Source organism: Erpetoichthys calabaricus, chromosome 4 (genome assembly GCF_900747795.2).
Source record: "Erpetoichthys calabaricus chromosome 4, fErpCal1.3, whole genome shotgun sequence".
NCBI classification, from domain to species: domain Eukaryota; kingdom Metazoa; phylum Chordata; class Cladistia; order Polypteriformes; family Polypteridae; genus Erpetoichthys; species Erpetoichthys calabaricus.
This window is the reverse complement of record NC_041397.2, coordinates 130,947,529-130,960,875: the sequence shown is the minus strand read 5'-3', so window position 1 is coordinate 130,960,875 and position 13,347 is coordinate 130,947,529. Positions and strand designations below refer to the sequence as shown.

Genomic DNA, 13,347 nt, shown 5'->3' with positions numbered 1-13,347 from the left:
GTCACGCAGCTACCATTGCACCACACTGAAACTTCTTCATACAACCAAATTTACTGGGTATATCATGTCAGTTTGGCTATACAGTATCATGCATCATTTTTACTTTCCATGTCAATGTCTGATGACCAATTCACATCAGCATCACTATCCCTCAATTCAAGCAATGGTTCAGTTTCAATTCGTTCTAGAACTGCTTTTATTTTTTTCATTTGCCATTGTGTTTTTAGTTAGAGGCTCCTCCCCACTCATGAATATTGATGAGTTACCACAGATTGGCAAACACATATATTCATGATTTTTTTGCGGCATGATGTTATTTCATTTACTAGATAGCAGCACAATGTTGTTCCAAGCATTATTCATGCTTAAAAATGAAAACCAGATCATTATGTTACTCATATCTGATTCATGGTTAATCATACTTGCATAGAATTCTGAGGGCAAGTCACATTCGGAGTAATGCCAAGGAGGTTAATTTAACATCTCATTGGGATAGCAAAATAAAACTATAGTACAGAAAGAAAAATCCACAGACATGGCGTAAGCATACAAACTCAGGATAGAGCAAGCCTGAGCTGGGAGCAGAACCCAAGATTCCAGTGCTGTGAAACGCAGTGTTAATCCCTTCACCACTATGACCCTGTAGTCGTTAAACTATAACACTGGTAAAAGCCAAGTGACAATTTCTAATATACTGAGTAATATCGAAAGCATTATCTATACAATATATGTCCCACCTATGGTTGGTTTTGGGTTGACACAATGGGTTACAAGTCATCAATATGAACACTATAAATGGGTTAGTCAACACTATGATTCTTAAATGGATTAGGGAGGCTCAGTAAAAGATGGATGTGTTATGGCCATAAATCTACAACTAACTGTTTGCACTTAGTGATAATAAAAATCATGGTGTCTTATTTTACTAGATTAAAAGTCATCATTCTCTGGGCTTTTAAAAGTATTTTCTGGCTGAGGTCTAGTATACAATGCCAGAAATTCCAGTCCACCTAGAATCCAGTGATGTGTATAGATTATGTTTTTGGGGTCTTTGTTACAGACTGAAGGTTTTGTGTAGCTGCAGGAAATCACACACCACATTGGAGATGACTGTCTACTAATAGAGAAGAGACAAACAATAATTAAACTGTTGTAAATATGCATTTGTTGTATTAGAATATAACACACATATAATGCAAAACAACTTTCAGTTGTACTGTAAACCATGTAAAAATAAAATCACATTTCTGCCAGATGAATGGAACAAATGCATGGCTGGTGCCAAGAAACACAAGGGAAGAGTTAATTAAATACAAGGGGAGCAAACAATGAACAATTCAGCACATATTCCCGTAAGACCAGAAGACATTTACTACAGACCCATCAAGCAGCCTAAGGAATGAATGAGTAGACTTTTAAAATATGTGCTCTCCGAGTCTATTTTCTGAACTGCTTAATTTAGTCCATTGTTGCAGGGGGGCAGAGTAAATTGCAGCAGCATCAGGCACATTGCAGGAATCAATCCCATCTGCAAATAACTTTTTTTTAGTAGAGTTCATGCCAAAGGGCAAGGGAAGACATGGAGCGGTTCCTGAGACGTGACAGTCGAATCAGCTGAATACAGTGACGTTCTCATTCAGACGGAAAGGGTTATTTTGTGTACAGATCCACTATTGCCTAATTTGTAAGAATTATGGGGTACACTGAAGTCGATTTAGGGTAGCATCTCTGTGCTGTGCTTTCAGCACTTGTCAGTGTTGAAAATGTGCTAACAATTTTAAGCTGTTTTGAGGACCTCGTTGATATCAGGTAGAGAGAGGTACAGTACCTAATAAAGTCATGGCTCTCTAACATTTCCCCAATAAGCTGACATTTGAAGGTGCCCAAGATGCTTACTTTCCTTTTAGATACTTGGTAACATATTCTAAATTACTGATAGTTATGCACATGGACAAATACCTTTAAAGATATTTCATTCATCTTTCTTCTTCTAAGCCTGCTTAAAATTACATGGTCATTTCCTTTTGAATACTTAGTACTGTAGTACTAGGGTGTTGTACCGTGTTAGCCATTATGAATGTAGAGAAAAGCCAAGCAAAATGACACCTTTTATTGGCTAACTAAAAAGATTACAATATGCAAGCTTTCGAGTCCACTCAGGCCCCTTCTTCAGGCAAGGGGCCTGAGTGGCCTCGAAAGCTTGCATATTGTAATCTTTTTAGTTAGCCAATAAAAGGTGTCATTTTGCTTGGCTTTTCAATACTTAGTACTGTAACATATTCCATGTTCTAGACTGTTATGCATGTGGACAAATACCTTTTAATATTTTTCATTCATCCTTCATTGGGTGCTATCTCAGCAACACTATTATGTAAGGCAGGTACTAACTGTGGGCAAATCAATCACTCACAGGGCACACCCACTTAGAGCGGTCACATGAACCAAGTCTGGATCTGTCTGGGATGTAAGAGAAAGCTGATTTAAATTACATAATTTTTATTATGATTTTAAAATGTTCTACTACATCTTATGATAAATCTAAATTTTGCAGTTGTGAGAAGTGCTCTTATGATCATTGCACAAAAAACATGCAAAATAAACTGACCTTTTTCCAAGCTGATAAGAAAATTCACAAACCATGAATATTCCAAATATACATTTTACAATTCAGGGTCATATGGAATTGAACCCAGTCGTAGCAGCATCAAGTGTAAGACAAGAATTCACCCTAAATGAATGTAATTGTCAGTGGTAGCGCTGCTGTCTCGCAGTAAGGAGACCTGGGTTCACTTCCCTGGTACTCCCGTTTCCTCCCACAGTCCAAAGACATGGTTGTTAGGTGCATTGGTGATCCTAAATTGTCCCTAGTGTGTACTTGGTGTGTGGGTGTGTGTGCCCTCATCCTCTTAGATCTGAGTGCCGCATTTGACACCATTGATCATAATATTCTTAAGAATCGCCTTAGTCAATGGGTGGGCCTCTCTGGCAGTGTCTTAAATTGGTTTGAATCCTACCTGGCAGGGAGAAAATTCTTTGTTAGTTGTGGTAATTATAACTCAAAGACACATGATCCATATTACTAACCGAGAATGCTAAACCGGATGATGGACGCAGGCACATCCGGCAATGGGCCGTAGCTGCAAAAAGACGTACTGCGCAGGCGCAAAAAGAGTCCGCGAGAGTCGGCTGAGGAGCCGAGAAAGGCGGACAAAAGAGGGCGAGAGAGGCGGATGAGGGGCCGCGAGAGGCGGACAAGACCACAGAAAAAAGGAGTGAGCACAGGAAAAATGGAGAAATGAGGAAACGCAGGCAAAGCACGAAACACATTGCACACGAAACTAGACCCCAAAAAAAAAAAAAGAGGCTCGCGCACAACAGCAAGGCACCCCCCCCCCCCCTACAGGCACCGGACGGGACACACACCAAGAGGGGGATTCAACAAGCCCATGGAACACAAAAAAAAGAACACAAAACCACCCCACAGACCCTACAAGCAAGGGACGGGACACACACAAACAGGGGGATTCAACAAGACACAGGAACACAAAAAGAAAGAAGACGCTCGCGCGACAACAATCCTCAACCCCCCCCCCCCACACACACACACACACACACATCCATAAGAAGTGACACCCAAAGCCACATATTCTAAAGTGAACATCAACACCTTCACACTAGACAGCATAGGTGTCAGCATTGGTGTATCTCCTTACAATAAAGCACTATTAACCGTTCAACTGCAGAAAAGGAAACATATTAACAGTGACTGCGATCCTCCTTATTACTTATCCATATTTCGCATGCTGAGAAAGAAACAAGTCATGAATACACGGTCACGGGTACAAAACGAAAAGGAAAGGATAACAGGAACAAACACACGAACACGAAAGAAACAACAAAATAGACGGCTATGCAGCATAGGTGGATCTCATTACAATAAGGCACTATTAACCGTTCAACCGCAGAAAAGGCTCCATATTAACAGTGAGTGCAATATTCCTTATTACTTATCCATATTTCTAAAAGAAAAAATGACTCGACTCCAAAAACGCAAAGCTCAACTAAAGCTTCTAACTAACGATGTACCTAAAAGTAAAACCTTTATGAACTGCATTAGATCCTACAATACTTCATTTAATATGCACAAATCTACATCCTAGATCCACATGACGCAAACTATCAATCAAAGTGCTGCATCGCAACAGGCACGGATTCAAAACGAAACACCTCCCGTCTCAGACATACGTTAACGGCAAGGAAGGCTACAACGGGCTTCTCACACAGCACAGGCAAATCGATTACAGCTCCAAAACAACACGTCCCAAATACTACACATGCAACAACGCGCCTCTCAAACAGCACAAGCAAAACATACACCAGGAAAATTCATTCGGATTAATGAATGTCATTTGCAATCATTGTCATTCAGTTCACTTCCCTGAAGAAACAACTGGCAATACAAGTTATACATTTACACGTTGTTGTCAAAAGGGTCAAATTAGACTGCCTTCTTTACATTCATATACTGAATATCTACAGAAGCTTATAACTGACGATGTACCTGAAAGTGAAATCTTTATCAACTACATTAGATCCTACAAATCGGAATCCACTATGAACATTAACAGTGGCACTGCACGTGACATCCATCTTGAAAAAATGTTTATTGATGAATGTTCAATGGCATGAACAAACATTTATGAATAATAATATTCGATTTGGAGGAAAGGTACTTTTATGAGGAGGAGATTTTAGACAGTGATTAGCTATTCTTCCAGATACCATGCACTCAGCTATTGTTCAGTGCACCTTAAAATACGCAGACAATTGGCATTGCTTTCAAAAGATACAGTTAGTAAAAAAGATACGATGTCCAGAACCAGATCATAACAATTGCTTATTACAACTGAGAGATGGTACACTCACGAATACAGATGGACTTCAGCCACATATTATTACAATTCCTCAAGCCTTTATCTGCGACGACTTAGTTACAGAGAGATTTGGAACAGCAATCTCATTAGACCAAATGCCCCTTTTAACACAACGCACTATATTATGTCCAAAAAATATTAATGTGGAAAACATAAATACCCAAGTCATTCCATTACTTCCTGGAAAGACACAACTCTTTCTAAGCTCTGACAAACTTGACTCTGATCACAACAATAACCATCTTAAATGACCTTACAAGTTCTGAGCTGGAATTACCTTTTACACTTAAACGGCGTGTAGAAAGAAATTTTCAGATAAACCTTTACACTGTGCCACACACTTTATTGTTTGCTTTCTATTTGCATCATCTACACCGTCACACTATTCTATATCTCATTCATACATCACGCTCTTTGTCATTCCCAACACCAGGGGTTGGCGAGCGAAGCGAGCAGGGGGCGGAGCCCCCTAGTATTCTATATGGTGTTCCACAAGGCTCTATCCTGGGTCCACTGCTCTTCTCAATCTACATGCTTCCATTAGGTCAGATTATCTCAGGGCACAACGTGAGCTACCACAGCTATGCTGATGACACACAGCTGTATTTATCAATAGCACCTGATGACCCCAAATCTCTTGATTCTCTAACACAATGTCTAACTTGTATCTCAGAATGGATGAATAGTAACTTTCTCAAATTAAATAAAGAAAAAACCGAAATCTTAGTGATTGGCAATAATGGATACAATGAGGCTATTAGAAATAAACTGGATGCATTAGGATTAAAAGTCAAATCGGAGGTAAAAAGCTTAGGGGTAACCGTTGATTGTAATCTGAATTTTAAATCGCATATTAATCAGATCACTAGGACAGCATTTTTTCACCTAAGAAACATAGCAAAAGTTAGACCTCTTATATCATTGAAAGATGCAGAGAAATTAGTTCATGCATTTGTTTTCAGTCGGCTAGATTACTGTAACGCACTCCTCTCAGGTCTACCCAAAAAAGACATCAATCGTTTGCAACTAGTGCAGAATGCAGCTGCTAGAATCCTTACCAGGAAAAGAAAATCCGAACACATTTCTCCAGTTTTGATGTCACTACACTGGTTACCTGTGTCATTCAGAATTGACTTTAAAATTCTGCTTATGGTTTATAAAGCTTTAAATAATCTCGCCCCGGCTTATATATCGGAATGTCTGACACCTTATATTCCAAATCGTAACCTCAGATCCTCAACTGAGTGTCTCCTTAGAATTCCAAGAGCAAAACTTAAAAGAAGTGGTGAGGCGGCCTTCTGCTGTTATGCACCTAAAATCTGGAATAGCCTGCCAGTAGGAATTCACCAGGCTAATACAGTGGAGCACTTTAAGAAACTACTGAAAACACATTATTTTAACATGGCCTTCTCATAACTTCACTGTAATTTATTCCTGATACTCTGTATATCCAATTCATTATAATAACTATTCATTCAAAATCTGTACTAACCCCTACTCTCTCTTCTGTTTCCTTTTCCGGTGTCCTGTTGGTGGTGGCGTGCGCCACCACCATCTACCCAAAGCACCATGATGTTCCAACAATGATGGATGGATTAAAAGCCAGAAGTCTGTATGACCATCGGCATCAAGTGACTCCGTGAAAAACCCGAACTACAAAGAGGACTATTTCATTTATGTTAGGTAGAATGCCCAGAGGGGACTGGGCGGTCTCGTGGCGTGGAACCCCTACAGATTTTATTTTTTTCTCCAGCCTTCTGGAGTTTTTTTTTGTTTTTTCTGTCCACCCTGGCCATCGGACCTTACTCCTTTCTATGTTAACTAATGTTGTCTTATTTTAATTTCTTATTTTGTCTTTTATTTTTCTTCTCTTCATTATGTAAAGCACTTTGAGCTACTTTTTGTATGAAAATGTGCTATATAAATAAATGTTGTTGTTGTTGTTGTTGTTGCCCTGCGGTGGGCTGGTGCCCTGCCCGGGGTTTGTTCCTGCCGTGCGCCCTGTGTTGGCTAGGATTGGCTCCAGCAAACCCCCGTGACCCTGTGTTAGGATATAGCGGGTTGGATAATGGATGGATGGATGGATGAATGTAATTGCAGGTCACATAATGAGCCAGTTTAGTGTTACCAGTCCATACATAAACACCGTTGAGACCAACCTGTCAGTCTGACACGCATGAACAACAGAAAGAATGCTGATAACAGCCAATGAATCAGCAGCTTTAGTAGTCAATTTAAAAACAACGAGGATGAAAAAAAAATAGGCAGCTGGCCTTGTAAAACAGAAAAAATGGGAATATTTCGAAGGGAGTGATTCTTTTCTATACCCACTGTATGTTTGGGAAGACAGTCAGTCCATCACAGTGCACATTCTTACACACGTTCACACAGCAATCATTTAGTTGTACCAATTAATGCCTGTCTATGAGATCTAGGAGAAAATTTCTAAATGAATCATTACCACTATGAAAAACAGTAGCTTTCAATTAATTACATTTCTTTAACTGTTGAACCACTTAAAAGAAAATCAGAAAAAAAAAAAAATCATTCTATGCTGTATTATTTTATTTTCATGGTTACAAATATATTAAGGTTCAAATCTGAAAAGATACATAATAAAAATATACATTTATATAGTACAGTAAATGTTTTTTATAATTTCAAAGATGTATAAAGCAGCAAAATGAAAAAGTCAACTAAACATTTTGTCAATGCTACAGTTTTCCAAATGCTGTGAAAAGCACAGCACTTGTGGTCTACCTCTGACAGACCCAAGTTAAAAATACTCTGAACCACAGAAACATGTTGGCTGAAGTGCCACTTTACAAAGAATGGCTAGCACAGCCACAGCCACAGCCAAGACTCCTACGATTTATTAAGACAGTGATTTGTAAGGGGGTGTAATGTACTGCTTTATTTACTTTTAGTTCAACATGAAACTCTACAAATTCTACTTTGTCATTCATTTTATGAGATACTGCTTGCTTGCATGGTACAGTATTTGTTTACCTCTTCAGGTCCAATGCCAAATGACAGATATCAGTATGAAGCAGGAAAAATTAAATGCTTTACCATTCAGAAGACAAAGTAAGTACTGTAATGCTAAAATATAATAAAGTGAAGACTCTTTAAAGCAATTTTTAATCTTTGGATACATTTTCTAATATCACAGACAATTTTACATTGAAGATCAAGAATAATAAAAAAATAAAGAGTCACTCTTGAAGCTACCTGCTCTTCCAGAAAAATCTACACATTTTCAGAAAATGTTTAATAAAGTCAACACCTAAATTACTGAATCTTTGAAAGTTTATAGAAGTGGTGTCTTGTGTTGCAAGTCAAGATATTGACACCCAACAGCAACTCATAATGGAAGTTACATTTTATTTATATATTAAAGCTATGGCTAAACTGAGGTTCCCCTGAAAAGTATTCTTCATGTGATTACCACATCCATTTACTGAACCCACTTAGGCTAAGTCAATGAGCACAGGGTGTCATTGGGCTGAAAGCAGTAATCTATTCTGGGATGGGCACCCATGCACATACCCACATTCACTCATACCATTACAGTTTAGAGTCATCAATTAAATTCACACGCTTCCATTATATGGCCAAAAGTATTTGGACACCCCTACAAATTATTGAGATGTTTCAGCTGCACCCATTGTTAATAGGTGCATAAAATCAAGCACATCGCTATGCAATCTCCATTGAGAAGCACTGGCAGTAGAATGGGTTGTACTGAACAGTCACCTATAAGTGCTATTATTTTGAAGTGGAAGAATCTAGAAGCAACAACAGTTCAGCCACAAAGTGCAGTACATAGTAAAAAAAACAGAGCAGGGTCACCGAGTGCTGAAGAGCATAGCATGTAAAAATCAGCTATCCTTTGTTTTAGCACTCACAACAGAGTTCCAACCTACCTCTGGAAAACATCAGTACAAGAACTGTGCGCCAGGAGCTTCATGAAATGGGGATCCATAGCGGAGAAGCTGCACACAATCCTAATATCTCTATGTACAAAGTTAAGCGTTGGCTGGAGTGGTGTAAATTTCTGGAGCAGTGAAAATTTAATCTCTGGAGTGATGAATCACGCTTTACTGTCTGGTAGTCTAATGAACGAATCTGGGTTTGGTGGATGCCAGAAGAATGCTACCTTCCAGACTGCATAATGCCTATTGTAAATGTTTGGTGGAGGATAGACAATGGACTGGGATTTTTTCAGGGTTTGTGCTAGAGGACTTGGTTCCAGCAAGGGGTACTGTTAAGGCTACAGTATGCTAAGACATTTTAGACAATTGTGAATTTCATGTTTGTGGCAACAGTTTGGGGAAGACTCTTTTCTGTTCTAACATGACTGTGCCCCTGTGCACAAATCCAGGTCCAAGAAGACATGGTTTGACAAGTCTGGTGTGGAGGAACTCTGGTGCTTTATTTGGAGCCCTGATCTCAACCCTACTGAACACCAATGGGATGAATTGAAACACTAGTTGTGAGCCAGATTTTCTATTCCAACATCAGTACCTGACCTTACAAATGAATTTTTCTCTGAATGGACACCAATTCCCACAGACACACTCCAAAATCTTATGAAAAAACCTTTCCAGAAGAGTGGAGACTGTTATAGCGCAAAGCAGGGCCAACAAAATTAATGCCCTTGGTTTTGGAATAGGATGTCCAACAAACTCATATACTGTAGGTGTGATGGTCAGGAATCCACAAATCTTTGGCCATATATTGTTTTTTTTTTTTTTTTCATATGACGGAGAAAATATGCCCAGACACTCACTAGGCCAAGATTCAATTCCAAGCATACTGGCGCTGTGAAGCAGAAATATCTACTGTGCTACCTGTATGACGAACTTGTTAAACCATAATTTATAAAATTGAGAAAAATTGTACTGTTAACTAATTAAATAATCAAGTACAGTACATATGTCTGTCACTGGCATTATAGATAAAATTTTTAATCAAAATCATCTCATTAGAAACTGATTATTTTTTTGAAAGATTTTCATACAAAATATGTTTCCTTGTTTAAAGTTTTCTACTTTATATGGTGCAAATGCTAATATAACTGAATTTCTGTTTTATATTAATGTTTCATTAAATCAAACATTTTCCGTTATCCACATATTAGTGTATGGCTTTCATAGTTATTTATAGAAAGTGTTATTGCAAACAAAACATAAACCTGTTTTGGAGCAGCAAAAAGCAAACTGCATTTCCAATTGTCATAATTATTTTTTTCTTCCAGAAGATATTTTTCAATAGTATTTGAATATTAAATAATACTTATTTGATATGATATTTTGCTACTATAGATTATTACTGAACAACAACATGCTGTATCTTCTCTTGCTTTGAAAAAGTGAGATATTTATCTATTATTCATAATTTTTGATTCTTCATTATCTAACACTTCCTTCACCTACTCATGAGAGCTGTTTTTACCTTCACTCATGAACTACACACCTTAAGTTTTCAGTGAAAGATTCTTTCTCCTCTCACTGCCCAGTTCATTTCTTGCTAGCACAGAGAGGGTCAGCAACTTTGTCATTTTGTATTAGACTAATTAGAGAATAATTATAACATTTAATGTTATATTACATAAACATTCAGAAAAATATTTTTTTAGGATTATAAAATCTTTTATATACCTCAAAATACAGAAATAAATATATAAATATATGACAGAGACTGGAAGTAATGGAAATCAATTAAAGAGAGAGGATAACAGTTCCCCATGTTTTAATCAAAACAGTCTAGCTAATAGGGGCAAAGCAATTAAAGAGGCACTTTACAATACTTTTATTGAGATAATTTTGACTTTAGTAAGGTAAGCAAATCTTTATAACTTTAAATATTTAATTTTGGTAGCAGTAAAGTATACTACTTGTAATCTGTGTGCAAGATTCAATTTTGAGACGGAGAGAAGGTTGCTTATCATGTAGAATAATACTAACAATGATCCACTTTATTTCTGAATATGCGTGGTTTTATATGTATGTATGAAATTAAAGTGCATCCAGTGCTTTAATTGTTTCTCCTTTTTACCACAAACATCTGTAATTTACACAGTGAAGCAGAGGAGTGAAAATTTTAAACAGTATTTAAATTTTGTAGTAAAATATACTGTTTAAAAAAATAACTTATGGTACATTATTTGTAGTCATTATCAAGCCAAGTTCAGTTTCCCTGTTACCACTGCAATAACAGCTTCAAAAAGAAAAAAAAAAAAAAAAAATATATATATATATATATACTGTATATATACATACATACACACAGTTATTTAAATCAAGCTTCATTAAGTATTTTGATTTCCTTTCTATTCATTCCTTTGAATGTTAATTTACACACCTACTGAAATACATTCCTGGAATTCAGTTTACAATGATAAAAATAATTTTTTATCCATGAAAATATTACATGGACTTCTTCAAGAAAAACTGATGTATAAATGTTTGGCACTTTTGAAGAGAACTACAAATCACTGTTCATCAGGCTCATAAAATAAAATAGAATATGGGTAATACAAATGTATCCATTCTCAGTGTACAGTGACACTCTGTATTACCTTTTTCTAAGAAACTCAAGCCAACATTTATCACAACATAGGCCTATGTTACATTTTTCACAGTATAATGCAAGTGGAGGAATGGGATTTCTTATCTTGAGAAACTGGATTATGCTCAGTACTGTCCAACTCTGTAGAGTCTTTATTTTTACTGGAGAAATTATCATTCATGGTTTTACCATCAACTTGACTAGATGTGTTAAATTTTGGTTGTTCATTCTGTTGACCGTCTTCCATATTCAATTTGTTTCTTTTATCTGACGTTTTGTTTTCCATGGATGACTTTCTTCTGAATAGGGAATTCTACAGATAAAGAAAAACTTAGGTAAGGAAAAAAAATGACAGGTTTTTTAATAGGCTGGCACATGATATAACATTACCATAAAAATCAATTTTATGTTTGATGGCAATTACAAATTGACATCATAAAAGATGGCCAGGATTTGAAGGTTGATCATTCATGTTATGAACCAGCTTACTGCATTCTAGAACATACTCATTAGAGCCAAATATTATTCTGGGAGCAAGACAAAAAGCAGTAATATGTCAGAGGAAACCAGAACACTTAGGGAAAACTTATGTAAACTCTAAACAGGGAAGGTTGGAATTTACCCAGTATCCCTTAAACTATAACGTAACAGTGCTAAAGCTTATTTTAGAATGCACTACCTCCTTAAACATAGAGTAAACAGACCAAAAAAAAAACAGACATCTTTTATAAAAAAAAAAAAAAACAGGTAGGAAATTTCACAGTTTAATGTTAAAGAGAGGTCTATTTGATGCATTATTAGCTGTGGGTGAGTTAAAGCACAATGCGTCTTTTATACAGATACGTGACAGGAAAGAGGATGTGTAAGCCTCTCTTCAGAATCATTGTAAAAAAATTATTATTTTTAGAATATTAAAACAAGAGAACTACAAATGGCCATTCAGTCCATCATAGGCTATCTATCTCTTGCAAAATAATATCACGTTTTGCTAGTCCCCGAAGTACTACTGTCTCCCGCAAAAATTGTAAAGGTTCAACTCCTTTAACTTTCTTCATTAGCACATTTTCTTTAAGGAAGTTTATTAGTTCATAGGTTAATGAAGAATATATCAGATATATTTGATAAGAGGTAATATTCTGGTGCTTATGTAAAATTGTGCAACATAAAGGCTTCAGACTATATCATATAATTTATAGGGAACTGAACATCTCAAGTGCCATTCTTTTGTAAAATGCAGATCAAAACATCAGTATTACAGATGTGGCCTTACTATAGTGTTAGTGCATAGATTAACGATAACCTTTGTTTACCTATAATTTAGACAGTGTACTCTGTAACACATCATCTGATCAAATCTTCTGGGTATTTTGTCTGGAAGTGAACAGTGACAAATCTAATAGAAGTCTAAAATCTATTACATTCAGTGTACTTTCTAGGTGTAACCTCCAATTGCACAAATACATTAAAAACAGGAATATTTTTTCTTACATGAACAACTTAACATATGTTTGCATTAAACCTTCATATTTGCACAAATCTGATTTTTTTGTCTACATGTGCACCAATTTAACTTTTTCTGCCATTATTCTACCTGCATTTTTTAATATTGATATGTGGTAGTTCTTTTTCTTTACACATTTTTACACACTGTTAAAGTAGGTGCAACTAAACATGGCTGAAGATAACTTTTCCATACAGGAAGGTAATGGAGTTCTTTTCAACACAAAATCTCCAGTCTTTGTTGAGCAATAGGGGTCAATGTGACTACTTTAATACAGTGTAAGTCTAAACACTGACACTCATGTCCTTTCCTTTCTTTTCTTCTGGCCTTGGCAGAAAA

The 13,347-nt window shown here is 36.6% G+C and overlaps 1 protein-coding gene across 1 annotated transcript in view; it reads right to left on the bottom strand.

Moving 5' to 3' along the window:
- Nucleotides 1–11,211: 11,211 nt before the first annotated feature.
- LOC127527420 (uncharacterized) overlaps nucleotides 11,212–13,347 on the bottom strand; it is a 35,223-nt gene continuing 33,087 nt past the window's right edge. The window contains exon 4 of the mRNA XM_051926138.1: nucleotides 11,212–11,820. Coding sequence (XP_051782098.1) covers nucleotides 11,575–11,820 — 246 coding nt within the window. The 3' untranslated portion in view covers nucleotides 11,212–11,574. The remainder of the gene's footprint in view (nucleotides 11,821–13,347) is intronic.